At 50.3% G+C, this 27,989-nt stretch overlaps 2 protein-coding genes across 6 annotated transcripts in view; both read left to right on the top strand.

The window, feature by feature from the left end:
- The window catches only part of GNB1L (G protein subunit beta 1 like), a 58,011-nt gene that overhangs the window by 277 nt on the left and 29,745 nt on the right, over positions 1 to 27,989 (top strand). For 2 of the 3 annotated variants that reach the window (XM_054592698.1, XM_054592700.1), the window contains exons 2-3: positions 26 to 123; positions 27,568 to 27,713. In XM_054592698.1, the coding sequence (XP_054448673.1) occupies positions 27,589 to 27,713 (125 nt within the window). In that variant the 5' untranslated portion in view covers positions 26 to 123; positions 27,568 to 27,588. Of the gene's footprint in view, positions 1 to 25; positions 124 to 4,557; positions 4,607 to 27,567; positions 27,714 to 27,989 lie in introns of those variants that run through there. The other variant, XM_054592701.1, reaches the window with a different exon arrangement.
- RTL10 (retrotransposon Gag like 10) lies at positions 32 to 27,588 on the top strand. Of its 3 annotated transcripts, XR_008530797.1 has the most exons (4): positions 32 to 123; positions 2,201 to 3,605; positions 4,485 to 4,606; positions 27,568 to 27,588. XR_008530797.1 is itself a non-coding variant. In XM_054592697.1 (3 exons), the coding sequence occupies exons 2-3, from the start codon at positions 2,455 to 2,457 to the stop codon at positions 25,009 to 25,011; spliced, it is 1,167 nt and encodes a 388-aa protein (XP_054448672.1). In that variant the 5' UTR covers positions 32 to 123; positions 2,201 to 2,454; the 3' UTR covers positions 25,012 to 25,119. The 3 variants fall into 3 exon arrangements, 2 of the variants coding, with proteins under 2 accessions (XP_054448672.1, XP_054448671.1); XM_054592697.1 differs by lacking the exons at positions 4,485 to 4,606; positions 27,568 to 27,588 and adding an exon at positions 24,996 to 25,119; XM_054592696.1 differs by lacking the exon at positions 27,568 to 27,588 and having other exon boundaries at positions 4,485 to 6,184.

Raw genomic sequence — 27,989 nt, 5'->3', positions numbered from 1 at the left:
GCCGATCTTGTTCTCCACTTTGTAGGTAACACCTGGACTTTGGCCTTCGGAGAGAAGCGCGTCCGCACGGTCTCTGGCTGCAGATTCTTGGTCCCTGTTGGTGGGCGCCTGGCGTAGCTGTAGGTGGGTCTGCTTCTTATTGCGGTGGAGCTTGTGAGCCTAAATCCCCGCGGTTTCCTGCATGGCGGATGCGGGAGGGGTGGTGCAGTGGTCTTCCCTGAAGTGGAGGCACTTGCTGTGAGGCTTTGGGCAAATTATTCTGTTCCTGGGGCCTTGGGGTCTCCTCGGAGCAGAGAACGTTCCAGTGTTCCAGGCTGCTGGCTTTGACTTTGTGGAGGCAAGTGAACGTGAGCCGCGGTACCTGCTCCTTGATAGAATGCTGTCCAGTCCAGGAGAAGGGCCCAAATTCTTCAGTGCCAAGAAGGGTGGAGAGAGAAATGAGAGAGACCAACAGACTGATAGGCGTGGGAGAGCCAAGGTTCTCTCATCAGTCCGTCCCAGTCTTAGGAGGGTTCAGGCACACGCAGGACTGGCTCTTTGGCACAGTTTTCTTCCTGAGGTTGCAGAGGACACACAGGAATGCTGATGAGTGGGGAGCGTGACAGCTAGGGTTCTAAGTGGGGATGTGAGGTCTGGACTGGGAGAAAGGGAGGGCAGAGACCTGGGTAGTGCATTGGCTCCTGGGCATGGGATATGTGTTGTCTCTGTGGGTGGCCTAGCACCCAACTTCAGATTGGTGGTAGGAGCTGCAATGTGGTTATTGCTTTTCAGAGCTTGGTGAGGGACTGGACTCGGCTCTGAGTATATTGCATTCTTGTGCGTCTCCTTGGGCCACTGCTGCTGGCAGGCCCTAGCATATTCTTTCCTTGTATTAGGATGGGAAGGACTTTTCACATGGAAGACCACTGCCAGAGTAGAGGATGTGTCTGAGGGGTTCTCTAATGCTTGGGTGGCAAAGGCAGGGGTTGGTGGCCCCCATAGCCTCAAGCACTGCAGGCCACCCTGGGAGGTTCTGGGCAGAAAGACCAACAAAGCTGTGCTTTCCTGGGGGAACGCACTCTGATTAGGGGTAGATGAACACAGGAAACTGCATGTGAAGGTGGGGGCGGGCCATGGTGCCCCTAGGTGTGAATTGATAGCGCATTGGGGAATGAGTGGAGGTGTTGTCAGAAAAATCGAACGAGGGGTGAAGCAGAGAGCTCTGCAGAGGCCGTGAGTGGGCCTCCCTTGAAGAGAAAGTGGGGAGGTGGCTACTGTTAGGCTAGGCAGTGAGAGCCCTGGGGGAGGGCTGCTTGCACTGGGAAAGAACTGTGCCTGCTGATGGTTACAGCCTCCTTTCCCACTTCAGGGCTCTTTGGGCTGCTCAGGATTGAGGATCATCGCTCTCCAGGCCCTTGGCAGGAGGGAAGTGAGAGAAGATGCAGCCTGTGGGATTAAGCTTGGGATATCAGATGTTGGGCATTGACTGGGAAGGAGGTCCAGGAAGGTGGTGTTTGGAGACAAGATGGCATTGCCTGTAGACTATTCTGGGTGGTGAGGTGAGTCTGGAAGGCTGGAGACAAAGAGAATAGCAAAGCCCTGGGCTTCTGTCACACATGCATCTACCATGCTCCTCACGCTGTGATATAAAAGAATCTTAGGACCGTCTGTGTCATAAATTAGTGTTAGTGTTTGGGGCAGCTAGAAAACTCCTGCTAAGTGGACTATGTAGTGCACAATTGGTGTGGTGAGGTTGATGGTTAAGTGTTTGGTTTCTAGAGCCAGGTTCGGCTGTCTCCGCCACTTACTGGTTGGTGTGTGGCTGTAGACAAGTGACCTCACTCATCACTCTGCCTTGGGGACTGTTATTATGGTACCAACCTTACGAGAGGGTCAGTGTTTGGTGTGGATAGAACACTCAGTAAAAGGTTGCTACTGTCATTCTCCTGAAATTCCCAGATAGCCAGACTGCTCAGAGAAGCCCAGGGGGTTCTGATCTGGCCCCCTTTCCTTCTCCTGGTACTGACAGCATCTGCCATCACACCTTGTCCTTGAAATGTCACAGGTGGCATTTGACCACCTTCTTGGACCTCCCAGGCCCTCCTTCCACTCAGATCTCCTTGTGGGTTACCTAGGGTTCTCCTGCTTGTTGCCTCCCCTTGCAGCCTGATGGTGATGGTTGGGCCTAGTTTCCGCTCTTCCCCACCTTGTTTTTGGACAGATTGCCTTGGATGGTGACCTGCGTCTGACAGTCCCATCAGCTCTTCTCAGCTCTCCTGAGGCCGCAGCTGTCAGCTCCCCTGACCCTCAGCACTTGCCTGGACCACCTGGGGTTTGCCGTGCCCCTCTCCAGCCCATCTCTGTCCTCTTGTGTCCCGAGTATCGCTTCTGACCACCCTCCCCTCCTGCACCATCATTCCTCCCTTCTCCCCTTCTTTGTAGCAGCTGGTGCCGCAGCCTCCTTCCCCTCTCAGCATGCTTCGTGGCTGGCGCCGGCGGCAGGGTCCTCGAAATCCCATCAGGGCTGCAGCCAATTATGCCAATGCACACCCTTGGCAGGAGATCGACTGGGCCTCTCCTGGGGCTGCATACGCCCCCCTAGTGGATCCCTGGATTGAGCAACCCTGCTGTGGGGACCCTGTGTGCGTGCGCACAGCCATGGAGCAGAAGAGCACAGTGAGCGGCGAGGCTACAGCAAGGGATCCCCCTGCTGTGCGCATGCCTGGCCCACGACCCCTCAGGGTGGACTTCCACTGGGTGCCGGGCTCAGACCCAGGCACCTTTGATGGCTCCCCTTGGCTGCTGGACCGCTTTTTGGCTCAGCTGGGCGATTACATGTCTTTCCGCTTTGAGCACTACCAGGACCACCTCAGCCGTGTCTGCGAGATCCTCGGGCGCCTGACAGGCCGAGCTCGGGCCTGGGCCGCCCCCTACCTTGATGGGGACCTACCCCTGCCTGATGACTATGAGCGCTTTTGCCAGGATCTTGAGGAGGTCATTCAGGACCCAAACAATTTTGCTGAATACCATGCTGCAGTGCCCTGCCCCTTGCCCCCGGCCTCGAGCCAGCCGCCAGTGGCCCCACAGCTGCCTGTGGTGAGGCAGTACTTAGCTAGGTTCTCGGACGCCCTGGCACTCAACATGGGTGCCACCCCCAGGCCTGCCCCAGCCGCTGCGGCCATGCCTACTGTTCCTAGTTCCAACTCTGCACTCAGAAATGCTCTGCCTGAGCAGCAGCTGGCCGAGGAAAGCAGCCCTCAGCCCGCCGAGCCCCCTGCCTTGTCCAGTTCTGCATGTGGCACCAAATCTGTCCTTGTACTTTCAGAATCTGCTAACTCCCCTGCCCAGAAACCAGATCCAGCTCATGCAGGGGGTTCAGAACTCCAGAAGACAGAGGAGGAGGTTCCTGAGGCAGAGGGAGACCAAGGGGCATCTGTAGTTGGCCCCCAGGGGGCGGTGGGCACCCCGGAGACCCCAGGAGAGTCACCATTTTCTCCTGTTCTCTGCCCTGCGATCCTGGATTCTGAACAGGGTCCAGGTGGGTGCAGCAGTGGCCCTCGTGATGAAGCAGCTTGCGTAGCCAAGGAGCCCCATGGCCCCCCATCAGGACCAGGTGGCATTGCCAGGTGACTTTAGACATAGTGCTGCCATGTGTTACGCAGTCCACTTGCCCCATTGCTGGGCAGGAGGTGCACTTGTTTGGACCCTGTCTTGTCCGAATACAAACAACCCCCTCGTCTCACCACAGCAGAAAATTGGCCTCTGCGCTCTAGTCGTGATCGGACTCCCCGATGGCCCAGAGGCTGCTTTCTGCTGGGCTCCCCGTAGTGTCCTCACCCCTGCCCTGAGAGGACCATCTCCCCTGGGCATGTTCCTGCTAGTTGGGCAGAGTTCCTTAGATCAGTCCCCATCAGGTACTTCCACCGTCTTTGTAAACCCCGCCCGCCAAGCACACAGAACCCCCCTTCAACCCTGGCTGCAGCTGAGCTGGGTCAGTCATGCCAGCCCTGTTTGGATCTGGTCCCTGGATGGGCTTTGCTTTGTCCCCCTTCCCCCTCAGTCTCGGCTTTCAGTGGCCTGTCCTCTGGGCTGGAATTGATGGGAAGTTGCATGGAGGAAGTGACCACTTTCATTGTTGAGTTGGATGGTATCTTGCTGGAGAAAGATGCTTTTCTGTGGGTTTATCAGCGGCCCTGCTCAGCTGGGAAGGCTCCACACAGGAAGGGGGGGTGGAAAGCCACCTTTTGGTCTCGGCTCCATTCCAGCCATTTTCCCCTTCTGTATGTTAACTTTCTAGTCACCCGTTTCCTTGAATTTTTCTGTCTCAGTGCCTTTACTTCTGCTGCCCTCCCACTTTCTGCTCTTCAGCAGCCCCGCCCTATTGCCCACCCTTGCACGTCGCTGGTTCTGCGCTGAAACCCCAGCACTCCATGAGTCGTGTTGCTGGGTAGACTGTGAGCCTCTAGGGCAGGGGCTCCATCTTGGCTTGTGTCCCTGGTACATAGTCGGTGCTCATTAAATGTCTGCTGGATCCATGGCTGAGCCTGCGGTGTGGTGACTGCTGACAAGCAGAGCCCGTTCCACTGGCAGGAACAGGGAGGCCAGGCCCCAGCCACGAGGCCCTCAGGTCAGCGTCATGTGTGTGGTTGGGAGCTTTGAGGATGGCAGGGCCTGGCTGAGGATCTGGGCTGACCAGGTGGGAGCGGGAGGCTTGACAGACGGAGTGTGGCCTTGGGAGCGGAGGGGAAGTGAGGAGCAGGGAGCCATGAGGCCCCAGGGGCCGGAGGCTTGGAATGAAGAAAGACCTGTTCAGTACCAGGATGGGTTTTCTAATAATGAGAGCGGAGCTGGGGAGCTCCCTCAAGCCAAATTTCACTCAGATTGGTCCTCTGCACTTACTCAGATGAGTGGTTAGACAAGAATTTCAAGCCCCTTTCAGTTTTATCATTGTGTAAATAAAAAGAGCACCTTCCTGGAAAGTAGGAAGAAGAAATAAGTGGAAATGGGAGCTGCAACTAAAACCAGTAATTTTAGGAAAAATTGTAGAACCTAGAGCTGCTTTTCTGGGACACATGGCCCAGTTGACACCCCTGTTATGTGGCTGGCCGCTGCCCAGGGCTGCCTTTCCGGTCTCCATTCAGGGGGCCCTCAGCTCGAGGCTGCTGCTTTCCCTTCGGGCCGCCTGCCCCGCTGGGGCTGTTCCTCCCTTGGGCCCCAGGCCGCTCCTGGCCTTGGACTATAGTGTGACATATCTCTGCTGAGGGCCAGCTCTGCCGAGGCAGGCCCAGGGGGATTTGGGAGGGGCCCGATGACTTACTTACAGAGTGGGTCTTACTCTGGTTGGGCTGCCATCACAGAAGGAAAGGAGACGAGGGCTGGGCCTCAGGGGTGATGGCAAAATTGCCCGTTCCTGGGTGGCATCAGGAGAGGACGGAGGGCTCTGGCCTGGCCTGGCCTGGCCTGCCACACAGGCAGTGTGTGTGGTGGTGCAAAGGGACAGCTTCCTCTGGTGCTGTGCTCTGCTTTGGGGAGACGCAATGACCTAGCTGCTTTGGCACTCTGGGGGAGCAGGACCGCAGAGGGCGGGGAGAGGGGCCCTGCCGTGCTGTGCTCAGGGCAGTAGGGCCATCGGGGCGTTCGCCACCCCCAGCTCGCCACACGGGCGGCAGCCCTGAGGAGAGTGCCCCTGGGAGCGGCGTGGTCTGGCGGCGTGCGGGCAGGCGCAGGACCGGCTGGGGTGCCAGGCCCGTCTTCTAGATCGTATCTCTCTTTCATGTCCCTTGGGAATGCTCACCGATTTCGTATTCTAAAGATAGGGCACGGTGGGCACTATGGGAGGGTTTTCGAAGTACCTGTGTCCAAGGAAAATTCTAACATTGGCGTATTAAGGCAAAAAAGTCCTGTGAGATACTGAACATTTATAAAGTTGCAGTAACAAAGGTGCTCCCTTGGAAATTGGTGTGAATGGGTGAACGGAAGAAGATAGAGAACTTTGGAATAAAGCCAAATAAATGAGGAATTTAGTTCATACCAGAGGTGTTTCAAATTAATGTTTCAAATTAATGGGGTAAAGTGGATTATTCAGCAGAAGGAGTTGCAACCGCTGTTTAACTCTCTGGGCAATAACAACTGGGTGCCTTCCTCACTGTTTGCAGCAGCGTGTGCTCCAGACAAATTAAAGATTTCAACATTAAAAATAATTAAAGTAGTGGGGGTGAATTTATTTCCAGTGTGTGATTCCGGGACTGACTTTAAGTTTTAGGGACCCAGAATTGCCAAAGGCATGGAGAAACAAACTTTTTCATGCTGTTAGTTGGAGTATCAAATACTACAGTTTGCTCACGTGACCTTTCCAGGCACGTAGATGCTGACCGCTTGCCTGAGTGCAGGGGGTCATTGCTCGTTCCTCAGGAGGTGCGGGGCTTCAGACCATGGACTTGAGCTTGGCTACACCTTGCCTGTCACACTTGGAAGCTGACAGTCCTCAGTGTGTCACCTGACCTGTCTGTGCTGTTCGAAAAGTTTCTCCTCACAGGGCATTGGTGGGGGGCGAGGGAATTTGAATGAGATAAGGCCTGCGCAGTGGCCTGGGCCTCAGTGACTGCCAAGGGAGCCGCACGGCAACGCTGGCAGCAGCCCGAAGGCCCAGCTGCACAGTGAGGTCCGTGGAGCTGTTGTCTGTTGTGCCGGTCAGGATATGCCAGGCCGTGCTGCAGTAACAAACGTCTGGCATCTCAGCCACCTGCCACCTGTCACAGATCAACTCTGCCCTTTACAGTCCCTTCGAGACCCTTGCCCACAGGAGCCCCCCCCACCCCCGGATGGGTTTTTCCACAGCCACAGAGGGGGAAACCACAGTGAGCCACGTGTGCCTCTCCCCTCTGTTACCATCACCGTGGTGACTGGCACACCTGAGCTTGGGTGGATGGGAACATATAATCCTTCTGTGGGGTGGGATGGGGTGCGGTGGGGCGGGGCCCTTGGCCTGGAGGAGAGCAAGCGCCCCCTCCGCCTGACTCCCCGACTCTAGAGGGCAGCCATTGCGGCGGGGCGGCGGGGAGGCAGTGCAGGACCGTATCGGCGCCCTGGGGAGAGGCCTGCATTCCTTGCTGCGGCCACGTGGCTCAAACAACAGAATGTTTTCTCACAGTTCTGGAGGCCAAAAATCTGATACAGAGGTATCTGCGGGGTGGTTTCTCCTGAGACCCTCTCCCTAGCTTGTGATGGCTGTCCTCTCCCCCTTCCCACGGTTGTCCCTCTGCTTGTCCTGACCTCCTCTTGGGACCACACCAGTCATGTTACTAGGGCCTGCCCGTTTGACCTAATTTAACTTTAATTGCCTTTTTAAGGGCCCTGTCTCCAAATATAGTCACATTCTGAGGTGCTGGGGGTTAGGATTCTAAATTGGTGGGGATAAAACATGGGTTGCCCAACATGGGCTTCTTTTTTTATTTTTGCAATTTTGGACAGTGCTGTCATGAGAACCTTCCTGAGGGTCCCAGAAGGCCCATGTGCAGAGCCCCTCTAGGCCCTTGGAGCAGGAAGTGCGTGCCCAGTTCTGTATGCAGGGTGCTTCTTAAGAAACATTTCCTCTGCCTGAGGGTCAGAGACATGACACCGTATTCCCAAGTCTTACCACTCTGCCTTTTACGTTGACTGCGGAATCTGTAGGGGTGAGGAGTGCATGGGGTCTGCTGGCAGCAGCAGAGAGCCTGAGAAGACAGCCAGGCGTGCATGAGAGACGGCTCTGTGGACAGGTTTGGCCAGCATGGCGCCCAGCACGGGAAGCCGATGGTCACCTGCCCTGTGGGAAAGGTGAAATGGGGTCCCCGATGGGGTTAGAGTGAATAGGTCCTGCCGTGGAAAAACAAGCCCCCAAACTCAGCAGCTTCACACATCCAACATCTATTTCCCGCTCTTATTACGTGCTCGGCGCAGGTGAGGGCTTGCAGGTTGGGAGGTCCAGGAGCGGTGTTGGTTGGGCACCTGATCCCGGGTGCTGTCCCCTGGTGTACCACAGCCTCCCATCACCGAGTCCTTGTGTCCCTGCCCTGAAAATCCGGACACCAGCCTTGGGGTGGTGACAGCTGGGAGGGTGACCCAGTGCCCGTGCAGTTCTGCCCCCGGGCACCCGCCCCGCTCGAGGCGCACACTTCACCGATGCCCACCTCAGCCTCCTGGTCCCTGTGAGCGTCCCCGTTCCCAGCAAGCTGTGGAACTCCTAACCTCACTTTCGCCACCTGTGAATGAGAGCTACCTCCCGTGTGCCTGGGAAACAGAAGCCTCAGGGCTGCAGTGGCTGTCCCTGACCCTTCTCTCCCTCAGACTTCAACCAAGCACCAGTGGCAGCCATCAGTGCAAGTGTACGTATGGGGGTGTGTGCCCCTAGATGTGTGCATAAGACCGGCAGCCCATTATGAACATGCATGCATCTATAAGCATGTTATTTGCATGTCTAGTAGACAGATCACCAGGGGACCCCTCCATTCGAGATGGCCTCTGCCACAGGAGCAACCTCGTGGGTCCCTGTCAGAAAGTGCATCACCACAACCGTGGTTAGGGACCCCCTCTCCAAGAGGGACTGGGGTCCTAGAAGCTGCCAGGGCACCAGCCTGCAGGGATCCGCCCCATTTTATGCCCTTGGTGGGCGCTGCCCGGGCAGGTGGCCGCTGTGGACGAGGCCTGTTGCCAGAAGGGGGCCGCAGGGGCTGGCACTGGCGCAGGATGGTCACACTTCTTGGAAAACAACATGCATTTTCACGTGTTCACCAGGGAGAAAAAGGCTGGTGGCCCGTTGCTGGCCAGGTTCCTACCCCTGCCCATAAATACTTTGGGAAAGGCTGGCAGAAAACGCCCCTCAGTCGGGCTTCCTTCCTGCCATCTCGCCAGGCTCTTTGGACCCGCTCCTGAGGGTAACGGATGTCCTCAGCTGCAGCTCGAGACGCCTGGTCATGGCGAGGCCCTGCCCGCCCATCCTGCCTGTCCCCGCAGCGCAGGCGCCTCACCCTGGCATTTCCTTCCTTTCAGTCCAGTCCCGAGGAGAAGTCTGTGCCTCTGGGCCTCAGCGCCCACGGCCGTGGGAGGCCCTTGCCGGCTGCGAGCAGACCGGTCACTCGCCCCTCGTGCCTCCAGCCTTGAGGCTATGAGACAGCACCATGCCTCCAGCTCCTGAAGGCTCACTCCTCTGCCCCAGCGCAGCCTGGCCCTGCCAGGGCATCGTCTGTGGCATGGCAGGGGAGGGGAGAATAGGCCAAGGTGGGCTGGTGGGCTCACTCTGCCTGGGCACTGACCGCGCCCGAGGGCCTTGACTCCTGCAGGGATCCTGGCCCTGGGAGACTCGGCTATAACCCGGCCTCCACTACCCTCCGCCCCAAACGCAGTGGGGCTCATCTGGAAAGGGGTGCTCTTAGACTTGGCGGGCAAGGGTCCAGGCACTGGAGGCAAAGCCTAACTCCGCAGGCCAGGAGACCCCCTTGGCCTTCACAGGGCCCGCTGGCAGCCAGCCCCGAGGGGCCTGGGACTCTGCTCCCAGAGAGGTGAGGCTGACCTCCTGCCTGAGGCCATCTATTTTGCTGGAGGGGGTGGCCAAGCTTCGCCAGAGCAGAAGGTCTGTAACTTACGGAGTTGGTGACTCGCTTTTTTTTGAATGGAAGGAGCGGCTTCAGACCAGGGACAGAGGTGGGTGGCCGTCCTAACCCTAGGGTCTTCAGGGGTGTGACACTCTTGGCTCCACCACAGAAACCTGTCTCCAGCCGTACCCCGAGTTCTGCTTTGGGGGCTCACCGGCTCATGGGGGGATGCCTTACCTGCCAGGTGCCCAGGCTGTACATGGGGCTCCGAGGGGCCTCCCGGCAGTAGGGCTTAGGGCTTTCTCTGTCCACTCACAGAACAGGGCCTTGCCCAAGCTTAGGCCCAGATCCATCAGTCAAGGCCAAGGCCACTGCCTGCTGTCCTGGGAGACAGATGTGCCAAAAGCCGAAAACCAGCAGGCCTCAGGCCTGGGACGGCCTCAGGCCCTTTAGGGAAAGGGCTACTGAGAGTGTGCTTGTCGCCCCACACGCTCCCACACACAGCTGTATTGGTCGCCTGCCTGCGGAGCTGGAAATGGCTGCGGTTGGGGTGTGCTGGCCCACCCCACTTGCTGGCGCAGGGGAGGCAGGCGCAGGGCCGGGGCTGGGCTCCCACCTTCCCACTGGGCTCTGAGGCCCGAGGTGTGCAGAGCTGGGCTGCATGTGGCACCAGCCTCTCTTCCCCCCTCCCTTTCTGCCTCTCTCCCTTCCTCCCGTCCTCCCTCCCTCCCTCTGGGGCAGGGTTGGCCAGGCTGCATCCCGGAACCCTCCCCAGGATCTGCATCTTTGAAGCCATGGATACTGACAGAGGATTCAATGAATCCAAGGTCGCCAGCCGGGCGTTGACAGATGCCCGGCCATGATACTATTTCTGATTTAATAACCGAATGGGAGGCTGGCCCTTGGTAATAATTAGGGCTAATTACTGAGGAGGTGTTGACAGACGGGCTGAGAGGAAACAAACTACCTTTATCCCGGGGCTTAGAGTCAGATTACCGGCCCGTGCTATCTGCCCCTCAGAAAGTAGACGCTTCAATCACTCACCAAGGCTTCAAAGGGGCAAGGGCCCTGACAATGCATGGGGTTTGGAAAGGAGCTATGAAGTGCGCCTTTGACTTCGACTCACCAGCGGAGCCCCATTCCAGAAATGGTTTCTTTGTGAAGTCTGAGTTACCCTGGGCAAACGTGCCTCCAAGCTCAGGCAGGCTGGGGCCCTGGCTGGCCCGCCCACCTGCCCAGGCCCTTCCGTGTGGTGTTTCCTTGGCCTGGCAGTGTGTCCAGTTCTTTATGTGGCCGTGAGCTGCAGGTAAGGGGATCGATCTTATCCCAGCAGGCTGTTGTTTTCCTTTGCCTCATCTGGACACGGCTTCTCTGTAGCCCTCAGGGGCAGGCCTGGCCTCTCTGCAGGGGCCCTGATATATGGTAGGACCACCCCTCGGGGGCCCAGGCGTCACTCATGGGGCTGCCCCACCCCCATCTTGGGCAGTGAGCCAATATGGACAGGACACTGCCCCCCGGGGTCTCAGTGACAGAGAGGTGAAGGGTTGTTCTAAGTCTCAGATGTGCCGTACATGTCCCTGATGACTCCCCTGGATCTCTGTGCACTTTAAAGTCGGTGGGGGTGCTGCGATCAGACCTCCATTTCCTGATGTGAAGCAGCAGCCCTGGGAAGTCTCCCAGGGTCTTGGCCTGGACCACGGGCCTGTGGTACAACTTTGAGGGGCCAGCTGGGAGAGTGAGGTCGCCGACCAAAGCCATCATGGCTGAGCGCAAGGGCCCATTCTGGGATTCCGGGCCTTGCTATGCGCTGTCTGATCAGGACGGTGGGAGGGCAATGAGGCCTCACTCAGGCCTGGCCTGTACAGAGAGTGTCTCAGGTTCCCTCGGGGGCCCGGAGGCGCAGAGGGAGTGGGCCTCTGTCCTGCCGGCCTAGAGGACCAGCCAATCCAGCGTTTTCCCGCTAGCGTGGTTGTGCTCCTTCAAAGAAAGAGTGAGTAGGCCGGGCTGGTGGAAGGCACTGTTGTTAGATCAGTGTTCTTCCTTTCCTTGCCTTGCTACTCTACTCCTAGACGTAAAGATGATGTGGCAAAGGTCACCCACTAATTTGCTTAACTGAATACTGACTGCCTTATACTGGGGACACTGTTGATGAATTTAAATTTGTTTAAATAGAATTTAAATCTGTGCAAAAATAGGATGATAAGTTATTTTAAATGGGAAAAGCACTTAAAAATTGGCATTAGGCCCTGGCTGGTGTGCCTTAGAGGATTGTGTGCCAGCCTGTGAACCAAAGAGTGTCGTCGTTTCGATTCCCAGACAGGGCACATGCCTGGGTTGCAGGCCAGGTCCCCAGTAGGGGGAGCATGAGAGGCAACCACACCTTGATGTGTCTCTCCCTCCTTCCCCGCTCTCTAAAAAGAAATAATTAAATAAAATAAATTTTTAAAAATTGGCATTAAAACTGTTTAAAGTTACCTTAAGTAGAATTAGAAATTGGCCCCAAATCTGAAAGACTCGAAGCAGGAAATTGGGTTTTCATTATGTTAGTGGAAATTAAATGCCATTACACATAGCATGAGAAAAAAATAGCACAGCAATATTGTACAATATATTTTAACTGAAAAAAAGGGCTGTCCCCCTGAAAATGGCCAAGAGAGCAGTGTGTTACCTTGTGCACAGAGCATGTCTGGGCCCTGTTCCTCCTTATTAACACCTTAACCTTAGCAGGGTACTGTTGTCATGAAATAGCATGGATACATTGTTAGTGACTTAAGTCCATACTTTATTCAGATTTTTTGAGCATTTGCATATTATCCTTCTTCCGTTCCAGGATCCCATCCTAAGTACCACATGGAATTTAGCTGCCATGTCTCCTTAGTCCTGGACAGTTTTGAGAGGTACTAGTCAGGTCTTTAGGAGACTGTCCCTCAGCTGAGATTTGTCATGTGTGTTTTTCGTGATTAGACGTGGGTTGTGGGCTTTGGGGAGCCCGAACTCAAAGACAAGTGCCATCTCATCACACCACGTCCCTGGTGCCTGCTGTCGGCATGACATCCCTGTGGGTGTTGCCCTTGGTGCCCGGGCTGAGGTGGTGGTTGGGAGGTTGCTCCTCGGTGCGGTTGCTGGCGTCCCCCCTCCCACGTTGTCCTCTCAGGAAGGAAGTCACTTTGCGTAGCCACTCCTGAGGGGCGGATGTTCTGCCCGCCTCCTTGAGGTTGGGACACGTACATGCATTGTTTGGAATTCTGTGTGGGAGATGCATCTACTCTCCTGACTTTGCATCATTATGAATTCATGAATATCTGTTATTACTAAGTTATGATCATTGTGAAACATACTTACAGTGAGTCTTAACACCTGCCCACACCAGCGTCGCCACAGTCTGGGTACAGAAACTGTCCCACTACCTCAGAGCTCTCCCCGAGCTGCCCCTTGGTAGTCAGCCCCTGCCCCGCCCCCACCCCGCCTCCGCCCCCTGACAGCAGCCATCTGTGCTCTCTGCCTTGTGTTGCCTTTTCTGAAATGCCATATAAGTAGGTTCACATAGTAGGCGGCCTTTTACTCACCATAATTCTCTGGGGATTCATCACGTTGTTGCATTTATCAATAGTTTGTTCCTTTTTATTGCTCTAGAATGTTCCATTCACCCATGGATATCGTTTGGGTTATTTCCCATTAGGGGTAATATGAATACAGTAGAACTGCTATAAGCATTCATGTACAGGTGCTTGCTCGTAAGTTCTCACTTCTCTAGAATAAAAATATAGGAGTAGGATCGTTGGGCAATATGATACATGTGTATTTTATTTTATAAGAAACTGTGCAACTCTTTTCCGGAATGCTTGTACCATTTTGCATTCTCACCAGCAAAGTATGAGAATTGCAGTTGCTCCCCATTCCAGTTACCACTTGGTTTTGTCAGGTTTTTTTTTTTTTTCCCTTTTTTGTTTTAGCCCTTTTTTGTTTTAGTCCGTGGTCTTCAACTCCATTTAATCTAAGTTGCTGAGTTTATGTATGTTGAGTTGTCTGTAGTACTTCCTTATCATCCTTTTGGTGTCGGTGGTGTCTGTAGTGATAACACTTCTTTCATTACTATAATTTGTTTCTTCTCTCTCTCTTTTTTGGTTGTCAGTTTTATCCATTTTACTAATCTTTTTAAAGACCCAGTCTCTGGTTTTGTTGATTTTCTCTATTGTATTACTGTTCTCCATTTCTTTTTTTAAGATTTTATTTATTTATTTTTAGAGAAAGGGGAAGGTAAGGAGAAAGAGAGGGAGACAAACATCGATCAGTTGCCTCTCCCACATGCCCCAACTGGGACAGCCTGCAACCCAGACGTGTCCTCCTGACCGGGAATCGAACCAGTGACCTGTGGGTGTGCAGGATGACGCCCAACCGAGCCGCACTGGTCAGGGCACTGTTCTCAATTTCATTTCTGCTCTAACCTTATTTTCCTCCTTTGACTTGCTTTGGGCTTATTTTGCTCCTCCTCCTCTAGTTTCTTAAGGTGGAAGCTGGATCATTGTTTTAAGACCCTTCTTTTCTAATGTAGGCACTTAGTGCTATTCATTTTTCTCTAAATCCTGCAAATTTTGATATTTTATTTTTTAGTCAGGTCAGAATATTTTCTGAGTTCTCTTGGGACTTCATTTTGACTCATTTAAAATAACCCACTGGTTATTTAAAATTGTGTTGCTTATTTTCCGAATATTTGGAGATTTTTCCAGTTATCTGTCTGGTACTGATTGAGTTCCAGGTTAATTCCGTAAGCTGGAGAGCCCTAGGGTTCTTCTAGAGTTAGAGAACCCTAGAAGAACCTTTTCTGGTTCTTCTTCATTTTTAAAGGTTTTATGACCCAGGCTCTTAATGTTGCATGTGCGATGAGAAGAAAGTTTTTCTGCTGGGTGGAGTGTTTTCTTCCTGTCACCCAGGTAAAGCAGGTAGGTAGCATTAGTCAGGGCTCCAGTCTGATATTCTGGCGCTTGCTCAATCGATTACTAAGGAGTAGTTTAAGTCTCCAGCTGTAATTTGGTATTTGTTGATTTCTGCTTTCAGTTCCATAAGTATTTCCTTCATGTGTTTTGAAGTTTTGTTGTTAGATGAATACATATTTAGGGCTTCAATGTCTTCTTTATGAATTGATGGCTTATATTTTTATATATCCTTCTTATCCCTCATAATACTCCTTGTTCTGAGGTCTACTATGTCTGACATTAATGCATCCACTCCACTTTCTTTTATCTATGTTTTTAAATTAAAATGGTTTTTTTTCCCAATGGCTTGTAAGTGTTGGGTCTTACAATTAACATCTTAAGAGCATTTACATTTATTATAATCATTGATATGGTTCTGTTTTTGTTTACCGCTTTGTTTTCTTTATTTCCTCTGATTTTTTGTTTTTCTATCCCCTCTTTTGGAATGTTTTGATATTTTCAAAGTCTCCTTAAATTTTTCTATTGGTCTTGTGGCTATACCTTTTGCTATTATATACTGTGTTTTTATGTTTGCTCTAGGGATTACAGTGTACATACATACTTAATCTTTGACAGCCTTCTTAGAGTTAATTTTTTTTTTCATTTCAAGTAAAACATAGAAGCCTTACAACCCGATGGGTCCCCTTACTCTCCCGTCTTCATGTTATAGCTGTTACATTGAAAACAAACCAAAAAAAAAACCAACCCAGCAATGTTATAATTTTAACAGTATACATGTTCACTTAAGAGGTAAAAACTTATATTTTGTATTTGCCCAGATATTTACCATTTCTCTTGCTCTGCTCTGAAGTTCCACATTTCCTTCTGATAATCATTTCTTTAGAGCTATAGAACCTTCCCTGGTGTTTCTTTTGGAGCACATTTGCTGGCAAGAAATTCTCTTAGATTTTCTTCATCTGAGAATATCTTTATTTTGCCTTCTTTCCCAAAGGATCATTTTTGCTGGATATAGAATTCTTTTCTTTCAGTACTTTAAAGGTGTTCTACCGTCTTCTGGCTTCCATGGTTTCTAATGAGAAATCCACAGCCTTTCGAATTATTATTTTTTGTGTGCATAATACGTCATTACTGTCAAGATTTTTAAAAATTATTTTTAGAAATTTAATTATGTCTTTGAGCATGGTTTTATCCTGCTTATGAGTCATTTGAGTTCTTGAATCTCTAAATGTGTCTTTTCCCAAATTTGTGAAATTTCAGGCATTTTTCAAGTAATTTTTATACCCCAATCTCTTTCCTCAGACTCCAATAACATGAATGTTAGACCTTTTACTATTATTCCACAAGTCCCCGATGCTCTAATTATTTATTTTCATCTTTTTTCTTTTGGCTCTTATATGGGATAATTTTTGTTGATCAAGTCTTCATGTTCATTGACTCTTTCCTTTGTCATTTCCCATTCCATTCTTTTTTTTTGTTTCTTTGTTTCAGATACTGTATTATTCAGTTCTGGGATTTCCTCTTTGAAAAAATAGTTCTTATATTTCCGCTGAGAACTTTCCTTCCATTCTGTTCAAGTGTATTTACCTTTGCTTCATGGAGCATAATCATAGAAGCTGTTTTAAAATCCTCATCTGACATTCCCAGCATCTGAGTCATCTCTTTTTAAACTATATTCTATTGTTTATGCCATTACGGTTGCCCCAGTTTCCCCGCCTTTGCCCCCCCCGCCCCCACCGCACTGACTCAGGCAGTCCCCATACCCTCGTCCTGAATCACCTTGAGGTTGGCACCTGTAAATTGTTTTTTCCCTTGAGAGTTGATGCCATTTTCTGGTTCTTGGAATGCTAAAGAATTTTATGTTGTATCCTGGACATACCCCGGGTTGCACGTTTTGTTGGCTCCATTGGAGAGTGTTGTGTTCTATGTTAGCAGGTGGTCGACCCAGTTAGCCTCGCGTCGCAAGGCCTGCCTCGCCCTCCATAGGCTACGCTTCTAATCTTATTTCAAGTTCCAAAGCTTTTGAGGCGCTGCTTGGGTCTGCCTCACACATCAGCCACTTGGGGGACAGCCTGAGACATGGGTGGTGGCTGAATTAAATCTGAGTCCACTTCTTAAAGCTGGTGCTGCTTGGGGCCTGTCCCAGGCACATGCAGCTCAGGAATGAGCCTGGGACTTTGGTGGTTTCATTCACAGAATTAAGGGACCTTTTCCTCTCTCTCTCTCCTTCTGCAGGTCTCTCCTGCACACACACACTCGTTGCGTCCTGCAGGGTCCCCTTCCCTTGGCTGTTCTGGCCAGAAAGATGGGTGTTAGGGCCGCTTCTTCCACACAGCCGCCGGTCCGGGCCCATCCCCGGGACAGCACTAAGAGGGAAGAGAAAAACGAACCATCTGGGATTTCCTCCCACCTTCTTTAGACTTTTTCTCTCTACAGGAATTAGGGGTTTCTATCTAAGTTCTAACCACTGTTACCTCGTGGCTCTGCAGCCTTGGGCCTATCCTCAGGGCAACACTGCAAGAAATGAAAATAAAACAAGGAGATTCTCCCGGCACAGGTCACTTCTCCAAGTTCTTGCCTCCCTCCAAAATCCGTCTGCCATTGTGCACATTTCAGCGTTTTCAGGTAATTGCTTTTTCATATTTTGCCCAGGGTTTTTAGCTGCGGTCAGCCAGAGAGCGAGGCTGCGGCGAGCTGACCTCATCCTGGCCAGAACCAGAGACCTCTTGATGTCGTTTAAATGCATTTCCTCATGAGTGTGGTTAAGTGCCTCTTCATATGTTTAAGGTCTGTTTTCATATCCTTTCTTGTGAATTGTCTGTTAATGTTTTTTGCCTGTTTTTCTATTTGGCTATAGTCTTTCCATAATTTGAAGAGTTTTATATATTTTTACAGATACAAGATTTTTATCTCTTTTAACATGCAAAAGTTTAAAAATTTGTCATTAAGTATTTATCTTCTTAGTTGGTATTTTAAATGGGACTTTCTTTTAACAGGCTGTTGTTTGTGCATGGAAGCTTGAGTGCTTTATTAAAAACTAAATTTTTTAAATTTATTTTTCAATTTATGTTCAGTAGTACTTTGTATTAGTTTCAGGTGTCCAGTACAGCAGTCAGGCAATCATATACTTTACGAAGTAGTCTCCCTGATGTTTCTCGTACCCGCCTGGTACCTTACGTAGTTGCTACAACATTATTTACTGTGTTCCCTGTGCTGTGCATCACATCCCCGGGACTCTTTTGTAACTACCGACTTGTACTTAATCCGTTTTCCTTTTTCACCCAGTCCCCCAACCTCCTCCCCTCTTGCTACTATCAGTCTTTTCTCTGTATCTACGAGTGTTTCAAGTTTTATTTATTCTGTTCTTTAGATTTCACATATAAATGAAATCATATGGTATTTGTCTTTCCCTAACTGACTTATTTCACTTAGCATAATGCTCTCTAGGTTCATCCATGTTGTCATAAATGGTAAAATTTCATTCTTTTTATGGTCAAATAGTATTCCATTTTATATATGCACCGCAGCTTTTTGATTTAATCATCTCCTGATGGGCCCTTGGGTAGCTTCCGTATCTTGACTGTTATAAATAACACTGCAATAAATTTATACATTTTCATATTAGTGTTTTGGGTTTCTTCAGATAAATCCGCAGAAGTAGAATTGCTGGGTCATAAGGCAGTTCCATTTTAGTTTTTATTTATTTATTTAAATTTAATTTTATTTTTATCCTCATCTGAGGACATGCTTATTGATTATAGAGAGAGGGGAAGGGAAGGAAAGAGAGAGGAAGAGAAACATCAGTGTGAGAGAGAAACATTGATTGGTTTCCTCTCATACGTGCCCTGACCAGGGACCAAACCCACAACCTAGGTATGTGCCCTGACCAAGAACTGAACCTGTGACCTTTCTGTTTACTGGACAATGCTCCCGCCAACTAAGCTATACCAGCCAGGGCCCATTTTTTAATTTTTTTGAGGAAACCCCATACTGTTTTCCATAGTGGCTGCATTCCCACCCAAGTGCACGAGGGTTCCCTTTTCCCCACGTCCTTCCCAGCACTTGTTTATAGATTTACTGATGACAGCCATTCTGGCAGGTGTGAAGTGATGTCTCATTGTGGTTTTATTTTGCATCTCTCTGATGATTAGTGATGTTGAGCATCTTTTCATATGTCTGTTGGCCATTTGTATGTCCTCTTTGGAGAGGTATCTATTCGGGTCTTCTGTCCATTTTTTAATTGGACTGTTGGGGGGTTTTTGTGTTGAGGTGTTTGAGTTCTTTATAAATGTTAGATATTAACCTGTTACTGGATGTATCGTTGGTGAATATCTTCTTCCATTCAGGAAGTATTTTTTGTCTTGTTTTGTTGATGGCTTCCTTCTGTCTAAAACCCTTTTAGTTTGATGTAGTCCCACTTGTTTACTTTTCTTCCTTTCCCTTTGCCTGAGGAGATACATCAGAAAAAATGTTGCTCAGAGAAATGTCAGAGGCTTTCCTGCCTATGTTTTCCTCTAGGATTTTAAGGGTTTCGAGCCTTATAATTAAGTCTTTAATCCATTTTGAATTTATTCTTGTATATAGTGTAAGAAGGTGACCTAGTTTCATTGTTTTCCATGTATCTGTCCAATTTTACCAACACCATTTATTGAATAGACTGTCTTTACTCTGTTGTATATTCTTTCCTCCTTTGTCATGTATTATTTGACCTATAGGTGTGGGGTTATTTCTGGACTCTGTATGCAGTTCCATCGACCTATATGTCTGTTCTTACGTCATGTACATAAAAACATGTATCATGCTGATTTGATTACTATACTTTCTAGTATAGTTTGATATCAAGTAGCATGCTACTTCCAACTTTTTTTTTTCTGAACTCTTTTTGCTTTATTTCCTGCTACCAGATAAAAAATTTTTTAGTGTTTGAACCTGATTTATCATTGGCTCTTGTGTATAGCATCACGTCATCTGGAAAATAGTGTAAATTCTTCTTTTCCAATTCGTATACCTCTAATTCACTTTTCTTGGTTAATTGCATTGGCTTAAACCTCAAGTACAGTGTTGAATAGTAGATAGTGGGTATTCTCATCTTAGTGGAAATACCGCCAATATTTCTTCATAAATTAATGTGTTGGTTTTAGAACTAAGGAGGGTTTGTATGTGCATAGTTTTTGAAATCCTCACCCAAGGATATGTTTATTGATTTTAGAGAGGGAGGAAGTGTTGGGGGGAGAGAGAGAAGCATCGATGTGAGAGATGCATTGATGGGTTGCTTTCCATATGTACCGCAACTGGGGATCAAACCTGAAACCTTTTGGTGCACAGAGAACGCTCCAACCAACTGAGCCACCTGGGCAGAGCTGTGTATGCGTATTTTATCATTTTTATGAAACCCATTGGTTTCTGTTTGCTCAACTGAGTGAAAAATGGGTATTGAATGTTGTCAAAGGCTTTTCAGCATCATTAGAGATGATTGATTATACGAGTTTTCTCTGTAGAACTATTAACAGGATGTGTAACATTAGTGGATTTCCTAATTGAACCAGCCTTGTATTCCTAGGATAAATTCCACTTGTTCATCTTGAGTTGTTTTCTTAATTTGATGTTGTATTTTGTTTGCTAATATTTTATTTACTGTTTTGTGTGATATTCATAAATGATATTGGTCCCTACTTTTCTTCTGATCAAAGCTTAAATTATACCTCATGAATCTGATATGTACTGGTTTTCATTGCCTTTTCTTTTTTTTACTGATTTTAGGAGGAGGGAGGGGGAGAGAGAGAGAGAGAGATCAGTTAATTGTTCCACTTATTGATGCATTCACTGGTTGATTCTTAGATGTGCCCTAATGGGGGGCTGAACCTACAACCTGAGCTTATCAGGACAGCACTCTAACCAAGTGAGCTTTCTGGCCAGACCTCGTTGTTTTAAAAATTTTTTGGTTTAAGTATTTCCCTTTTCACCTAAAACTCTTTTAATAAATGTTTTAAAATTTTTAGTTCCAAGAATCTTTTGGTTTTTATTGTGTTAATTTCTGGTTTAACTGCAATGTAGTCACAAGATATTGTTTATTACATTTCTTGTTTATGGAACTTACTAATGTTTTCTTTGTGGCACCCACTATGCAGTCGTTTTTTACAGATGTTCATGTGCAGTTGAGACGAAAGTGTAGCCTCTGTTATCAGAGTGTAAAGTTCCTTATAGATCTATAGTGTCTTTCCTGTTGAGTCTTCTTTCTCCCTATGCATTATTGGCTACTGGATCTGACAAGTACAATACTAAGAGCCAATAGTGAGTTTTCCGGACTCCTGGCATCTCCTGTGGTTATTGCTTTATAAAGATGGTATTTCTGTTATTTAGCAGATACATATTCATAATTGTTATATATTCATTGTGAATTTCAGCTTTTAGTATTAGAAAGTGTCTGACTTTGTTAAATCTAATGCTTTTGGGCTAGAATTTAACTTTGTTATCAGTATTTCAATCTCTGCCTTCTTATTGTTTCTGTTTGCCAGATATAACTTTATCTCTAATTTTCGCTTTTTCTAATCACTTTAACTTATTTGTTTCTTTTTTTAAAATTTATACTCTCTAAATTTAATATTAAGAATAAATGATAAAATTGTTATTTATAACCTGTTCAAAATTTATTAATCAATTTTTAAGCTTTTTAATTTTTTTAAAGATTTTATTTACTTATTTCTTTAAGTGATTTATTTATTTTTCCAAATACATTTGTCTCTGCCTTCCCCCCACCACTTCCCCCTGCTCCCTCCCCCCTCCCCTCGTCAATCCTTCCCGACTTTGGTTTTGTCCATGAGTCCTTGCTATATGTTCCTTAACTTCTTTGTTTCTTATTGATTTTTATAAAATTCTGAGTATAAGCCCTCTATCAGATATATTTTTGTGAATATTTTCTCCCTGTCTGTAGCCTCGTTTTTACCTCTTTAATATCTCTTGATGAGAATCAGGATTTTGAGCTCCATCCATGTGAGATTGGAGTTTACTCATTTTCAGCTTTGTGGAGTATTCCATTGTATGAATGTACCAAAGTTACCCCATTCTGCAGTTGATGGGCATTTCTAGTTTGTTTTTTTAATTATTATGTACAACACTGCTATGAACATTCTTGTACAAATCTCTTTGTGTACCTGTGTGAGAATTTCTTGAGGGTGTTTATGTAAGAGTGGGATGGCTGAGTCACAAGGTATACAAGTTGTCCCAGATTGTTTTCCAAACTGATTGTGTCAGTTTATGCTGCCTCCAGCACTTGCTTTACCTCTCTCCTATGTACTTATATGTAGGTGGAGACAAAGGAAACTTTCCGCTGAAACATTTGCAACAGATTGCAGACATCATGACATTTATCTCAAAAATCCTGTATCCTAGGAATAAGGACATTCTTCTACATAAAATACCATTATCCTTCCCTAGAAAATGAACAATAATTCCATACTGTCTGCAACCCATATTCCGATTTCCGCCGTTGTCCCAAGCAGTTCCTCTGTTGGCCCCGCTTTTTGACGCAGGATCTATTCAGGCTCCCGTGCTGCATGTGGTTGTGACACCACCTTAGACTCTTACTTTAGAAGAGTGCCCTGCTCTTTGCTTTTGTTGTTTTCCTGACCGTGACCTTCCGATAAGTCCGAGCTAGTTATCTGTTCCCCCAGTCTGGATGTGTCAGCCTGTTTCCTGCACAGTGTTGGCACAGAGGCACAAGGATGGCGCCATGTCTTCTTGCATCACCTCAGGCGATAAGTGATGTCAGTTTGTTTACTATTGGCAGTGCCAGTTTTGATCAGATGGTGAAGGTGGTGACAGCCAGATGTCTCCATTGTAAAGGAATCTTTTCCTTTTGTGATTAGTAAATAGTCAGTAGAGTAATACCTTGGCACCATGCAAATCACCTGTTTCCCAACAACCTTTTCACCCAGTTGGGTCCTTTTTCAAATCTCATGGGTAATTTTTATAGTTTCCTGCTCTCTACTTAAAGTTTCAGTTCGCTCTTTATCTTTAAAACCATTAAGCATTCTTATTTTAAATATACCTGAATGCTTTGCTCTGGGGCTCTAGTTCTGCTTTCTGTACTTTGTGACGGCTCTCACTCATGGTGCTGTATTTCCTTGTCTGTTTTTATGAGCTTTGGCTATGAGCCTGCGCTTTGTAGAGCCGTATCTGTGAATTCATTGAGGCCTGAGTTGCAGGTGGGCTCCTTCGGAGAGTCTTCAGAGTGAAGTTTTGGGGACCTCCCAGGGTGGTGTGACTCAGGGCTGAAACCTGAGGCTGGCTTTGTTCTGGCACCCCTGGGTGCAGCCTTCATTCCAGTTTAGCCAACACTGAGCCCGTGGCCCTGTGGGGTCTCGTCTTTCTTCGGATGCTCCGTGGAGGATATGAACCTTGGGAAGGCCCTACATTTTATCCTTTGTGGGCCCAGGGGCCTTGAGAGCAGGAACTCCAGGTCACTGGTACAGCAGATGTCCTCAGGGCAGGAGCCAGCTGCAGGCTCCACAGACCTCACTAGGTTAGACTTTTTCACTTTGTGCTTGTCCTCTGAAGGTTCCAGACTTTTTGAAAATCAACGTAGTGATGTATTAAAGATTTTGTGTTTTTTTTATTTTATCAGTATTTTCATTTGCTCTGTTGGGGGAGGGCCAGTCAGGGTGCGCATCCTGCTGGGAAGCGGTGCCTCTCCAGTCTGTGCTGGCTGTGGGACGCCCAGGGCCCTTGGGGGCCTGCTGGAGGCGGTTCAGGTGGGGCCGCACATCCTGTCTGAGGCACTTCCAGAATCCAGGCTGCCTGTCCTTGCTCTCTCCCACACACACCGCCGGGACGGTGAGGCGGGACCCAGGGGGCTGGGGCGGGACCCAGGGGGCTGGGGCAGTGCCCGGTGTCGCTGGGGGTGCTCCCCGACCTTGGCTCGCTTCTGGTGCTCTTTCTTGATTTCCAGGCTTCTCCACGGAACCTGGGTCCTGTTGCAATAAAAGGAAAAGGGTCCGTGACTCAGTGCAGCACAGATGCCCAGGGCAGCCCTTCAACCTGTTGGTGGATCAGACTGAGGCACACAGAGGTGTGAACCTCCAGCAGCCCAAGACTGTCAGGGAGGGATCTGCGGCCTCTGGGCACCAGCCCCTCCTCTGCTTCTTGAATTGCATGGTTCCGTGAGCTGACGCAGCCCCCGTGGGTTGTGGCCGGTTTCCACCAGCCCCTGGCTGTTGGGGTACACACTCCTACCTCCACCACGAGGGCTGTCCTTGGGCCCCCGTGTCCGCTAGGCTGCCCCATGCGTGTGACCTTAGTGGGAGGGTGAGTGCACCTGCCCGCTGCTCTGCACACCTGGGGGAGGGCTCGGGTCCCCTCTCCTGGGGATAAGCCTGAGACCTGCCAGACTGCTGCTGACGCAGGCGGATGCCGCCGTCGTCCATCTGGGCGCTGAGGGCCTTCAGGGCTTTGCGGGCATTTGTAGCATCATTTGGAAAGGCTGTCAGAGTTGTGCAAATTGTGTCAGATTATCTTGCTTTTTAATTTTTAAAAGAATGTGTCTCGGTTTGACATCTTGAAGAGCAGGCAGAGTACGAAGTTGTGCTCAGTGGATTAAGTTTCATGTTCCTTCGCCCTCCGGGAGGAAGAGACAAACGACGGAACAGGGAAAGGAGGGGGCGTCGGCCATATCGCACGTCGGCCTTGCGCAAGGGGCTGCGGCCTCCGCTCCGGGCAGCTGGTGCCAGGGGAGATAGGATGGTGCGATTATTCTCAATTAGATAAATAAAGAATAATTAGATGTCATAAATCAAGCAATCATAGGATATTGTCATGGGAAAAATATGCAGCTAGAATTAATTAGTTTTCAAATAAAAGCATTTATTTTAATTGCTTGAAATGATGGAGCCCTTAATTGCCGATGCATCATTTTGGCCTGAGCATTTTGGTTGTTGTAACAACGTGACGGGTTTATTCCCTGAACTTCTGGGGGAACAATAGAGGAGAACTTGATTTCATCACCTCGGAGTAAGCCTTGTGCTGGTGAGGTTCTGGAAATTCCTATCAGGCCCCAAGCAGGTAGCAAGTGCAGGCTGTGCTTTAGCTGGCACTGCATGTGTATATGTGTGTACATGCATGTATGCACATGCCCATGTGTGCCCGTGAGCACGCGCACGCATATGGTTATGCGGGGGACCCAAAAAACCCCAAAATTATCTTCTGGAGGGCAGGCCCCTTGTAGAACAGGCATCTTCTGCTAGGTGAGTGTCCTAGGAACCCCTCTGTAACCGTGTACCTGCTGGTGGTGTTGTGAGAGGCTGTGTTTGGCTTCAGTGAAATTTCTTTCAAGACCCTTTCAACGCATTTGGCCATTGCATGATGGGTGATTTACAAGTGCACCTGCCAACATCGCGCTAAGTGTTCAGCAGTTTTTGACCGAAAACGGCATGACTCCTGTGCCCAACTCTCCCAATTCACTCAATCTTGCTCCAAGCAACTTTTCTTTTTTTGTTTCCCTGGATTAAAAACATCCTCAAAGGGGAACATTTTGCTGATGTGGAAAAGGTGAAACAAAAGCCGGTGGCAGCAGCACTGAAAGGCATCAAAATGAACGAGTTAAAAAACTGTTTTGAGCAGTGGAGAAAACGTCTCGATAGGTGTATTACATTGAATGGAGAGCACTCTGAAGGTGACTGAAGTTTAAACATGTGAGAATAAATACACAGTTTTTTATAAGTAAATTCTAGGGGTTTTTGGGTCCCCCCTCATATGTATGTGCATATGTGTGTATGTGTGCATGTGAGCGGGAACATAGTGGGTGTGTGCATGTCAGTGGGGACCCCGCAAAGGTGGCCTGTTGGGCTCTGTGGCGTGGACTAAGTGGTGGGGTGCCCCCCATCCTGAGCTGGGGCTTTTGCCTAGGCTGAGGTGCTTTAGCAGGGTCTGCATTCTTGGGTTTTTCTGACTCGGGGGCCTAGCAACCCTGTGCCCATCACCAACCATCTCTTCTCATGGGGCAGGCACAGCCTGGACAGGCAGGGATTTCTGCGGGCCCAATGCGGCTCCTCTGAACGTGTCCAGCAAGCCAGCCTGCCCAGGGGTAGCCCCTGCAGGGGTTGCAGCCCTGACCTGGCAGCAGCTCTAGGTGGCTGACCTGTCCCACGCCAGAGCAGAGGCTGTGGTCAGAAGCAGTATGGTGCTAGGTCCCTCTGCTCCCCACTGGCGGCCGTTCTTGTGTTTGGGAAGAGTCTGTTGGCCTTTAACTAAAGGTGGGAAAGGTTGAGAGAGAAAGAGAGAGAAATGGAGAAGCAGACACTTGGCCATTTGTGAAGCATGTTCCTAGAGACCCCTTCCTTCTCTTTAAAACTGTGACAGAGACAGGATCTAGTGACAGAGTGGCCAGTAAGGGTGACAGACTGCCCTGGAGTCCGAGGCCGGGGCCACCCCTTCCTGGCCTTGGCCCTGGAGTATCATTCTTGGTCATTAGGACCTGGGACCCAGCTCTGCTTCCACTTGCCTCACAGTGGCCAGACCTCAGTTGGCCTGGGTGCCGTCCCTGGGTGCTGGCCTCCCACAGTCCCTCTGGCCGACGCCCCCCCACCCCCCAGCACAGGCCCCGGTCGTCTCCAGGCTCTGGCTGGTGCTTGCCCTCGGCTCTCGGGTGACCTGGAGCCCTGTGGAATCCCTAGCTGCCTCAACAGTGGCATCTCTTAGGTGTTTTGAGCCTTTTGCTCCAGTCACACTGCTCCTGGCTCTCTTCTGAAGGTCAGCTAGAAGGGGAGGGCCTGGACGCTTTAAGGAGGGGAGGTGCAGGACTTGCTGTCTGAGGGCGCAGCTGACGTGGCCCTGGGCCAGCGCCCCCACCCCTCCTGCCTCTGCTGCCTGGCATGTGCGCAGCCTCGGCCAACAGCCCCCTCCCGCGTGGGCCTCTGTCCTAGGCCTGGAACCCCCTCCAGCCCCTGGCATCAACCACCTGGCCAAGGCTTCCTCCAGGAGGGATGCTTCCTCTCTTACTTGCCCTGGTTCCTCTGGTGGCTGTGGCTGCCGTCGTGATTGGGTACATGGCTCCTCCTTGCTCTATGTATAGGCTGGAGGCAGGTGGGTTGGGAACTGCCCCAGAGCCCAGCACCCTCAGCCCAGCCCGGGCCTGCGGGCAGACAGACGTGCCCCCCAACTCTTGGAGCAGGTCACTTCTGGTTCCTCCCCTGCCCCTCCCTAGCACATGCACCCCTGCACGGTTGAGTCCCCTGCTGCCTGTGGGACGGAGGTGGCATGAGAGCACATGGGCCTCTGGAGACTGCAGGATTGGGTGGTTAGGGTGGGCTTGGTGGGGACACTAGGCAGATTCTCCTTTTGGGTGGGTGGGCCAACAGGCCTTCACCACAGGACCAGTGATATGAGCAAGGGTCTCTCATCTGTGACAGCAGCCCTCTGGGGCAGTGGCAGGGCAATTCAGCTCCCTTCCCCTTGCCCACGCACTTCTGCGCCGGCCCCTCTGCCCCTTCCGGCGGCATGCAGGCTCCAGAGCACGCCAGGCCTGAGCCTCAGGAGCCAAGGGCAGCTCACTGGACTGTCCCATCCCCAACAGTAAAGGGCGCTGCTTCCTTGAAGGGCAGCAGTGACAACTAGCCATTGTGGGTGTTCAGGCCCCAGACCCAGCGGGCAGCATTTGCAGCTCCATCTTCTGGTGCTGCTCACTCCTCTCACAGCCAGGGACTCCCGCACCCTGAGCTGGCTGGGAGGGTTAGACGGGGTGGGTTCCCTGCGGCAGGAACTAGAGTGAGGCCTGGACCAAAGGCAGGACTCAGCTAGGCCCGGAGTCAGGACAGCCGCTGCCCAGCCTGGACAAGGAGGGCCGCTCAGTGGCCAGTGGGAGACCGGAAGCCAGAAGGTGCAGCTGGTGGCTGGACTGGCATTCCCAGAGGCCAGTGGAGCCCTCTGTGCCGGGCAGGGGTAACCCCGGGTGGCATGTGTGGGTCGAGGATGGTCCCACTGGGCACAGAGGCAAATAGGCAGACGGAAGAGGGGGTGCACAGCATCCAGGGAGGCCTCCTGATGCTTTTCTGAAGGGGGACAGGTGGGTCACTCACATACCCTCCCTCGGTCCCCAGGTGACTGCACCCCCACCCAGCATGGCGGCCCCGCTATCCCTGCCACCGGACCCTCAGTTTGTCCTCCGAGGAGGTCTGTCGGCGGTGCATGCGCTGCATTTCTGTGAAGGAGCCCAGGGACAGGGACCGCCGCTTCTGCTCTCAGGGTGAGTAGCTGCTGGTGACCCACCCCAGGGACCAGCCCAGGGCGAAGTTTGGGGGGTGCTAGCAATGAGCTCGCTGCTTAGTTGGGGGTCCTTCTGAGGAGCTTGGGCTGCTTGTTGCCCGGGCACACTTTTGGAGCCCACTTGATAGGCTGTCCCATTGGGCCTCGCCCCCTTGGGGACGCAGAGCACACGCCCATGCTGTCATGGGTTCCACCCTGGCCCTGTCAGTGGCAGCCCTCCCTCCCTCTGCCGAGAGGCAGGCCCTGCCTGAGGGGC

This window comes from Pteronotus mesoamericanus, unplaced genomic scaffold (assembly GCF_021234165.1).
Source record: "Pteronotus mesoamericanus isolate MK-2021 breed Mesoamerican mustached bat unplaced genomic scaffold, CSHL_Meso_final scaffold_371, whole genome shotgun sequence".
NCBI lineage: Eukaryota > Metazoa > Chordata > Mammalia > Chiroptera > Mormoopidae > Pteronotus > Pteronotus mesoamericanus.
This window is presented reverse-complemented; position numbering and strand designations above follow the sequence as displayed.

Coding starts and splice junctions, on each gene's coding strand:
- RTL10 (XM_054592696.1), top strand. CDS start 2,455: ATGCTTCGTGGCTGGCGCCGGCGGCAGGGTCCTCGAAATCCCATCAGG. Junction 3,606..4,484: donor GGACCAGGTGGCATTGCCAG/GTGACTTTAGAC, acceptor CCTGGTACATAG/TCGGTGCTCATTAAATGTCT.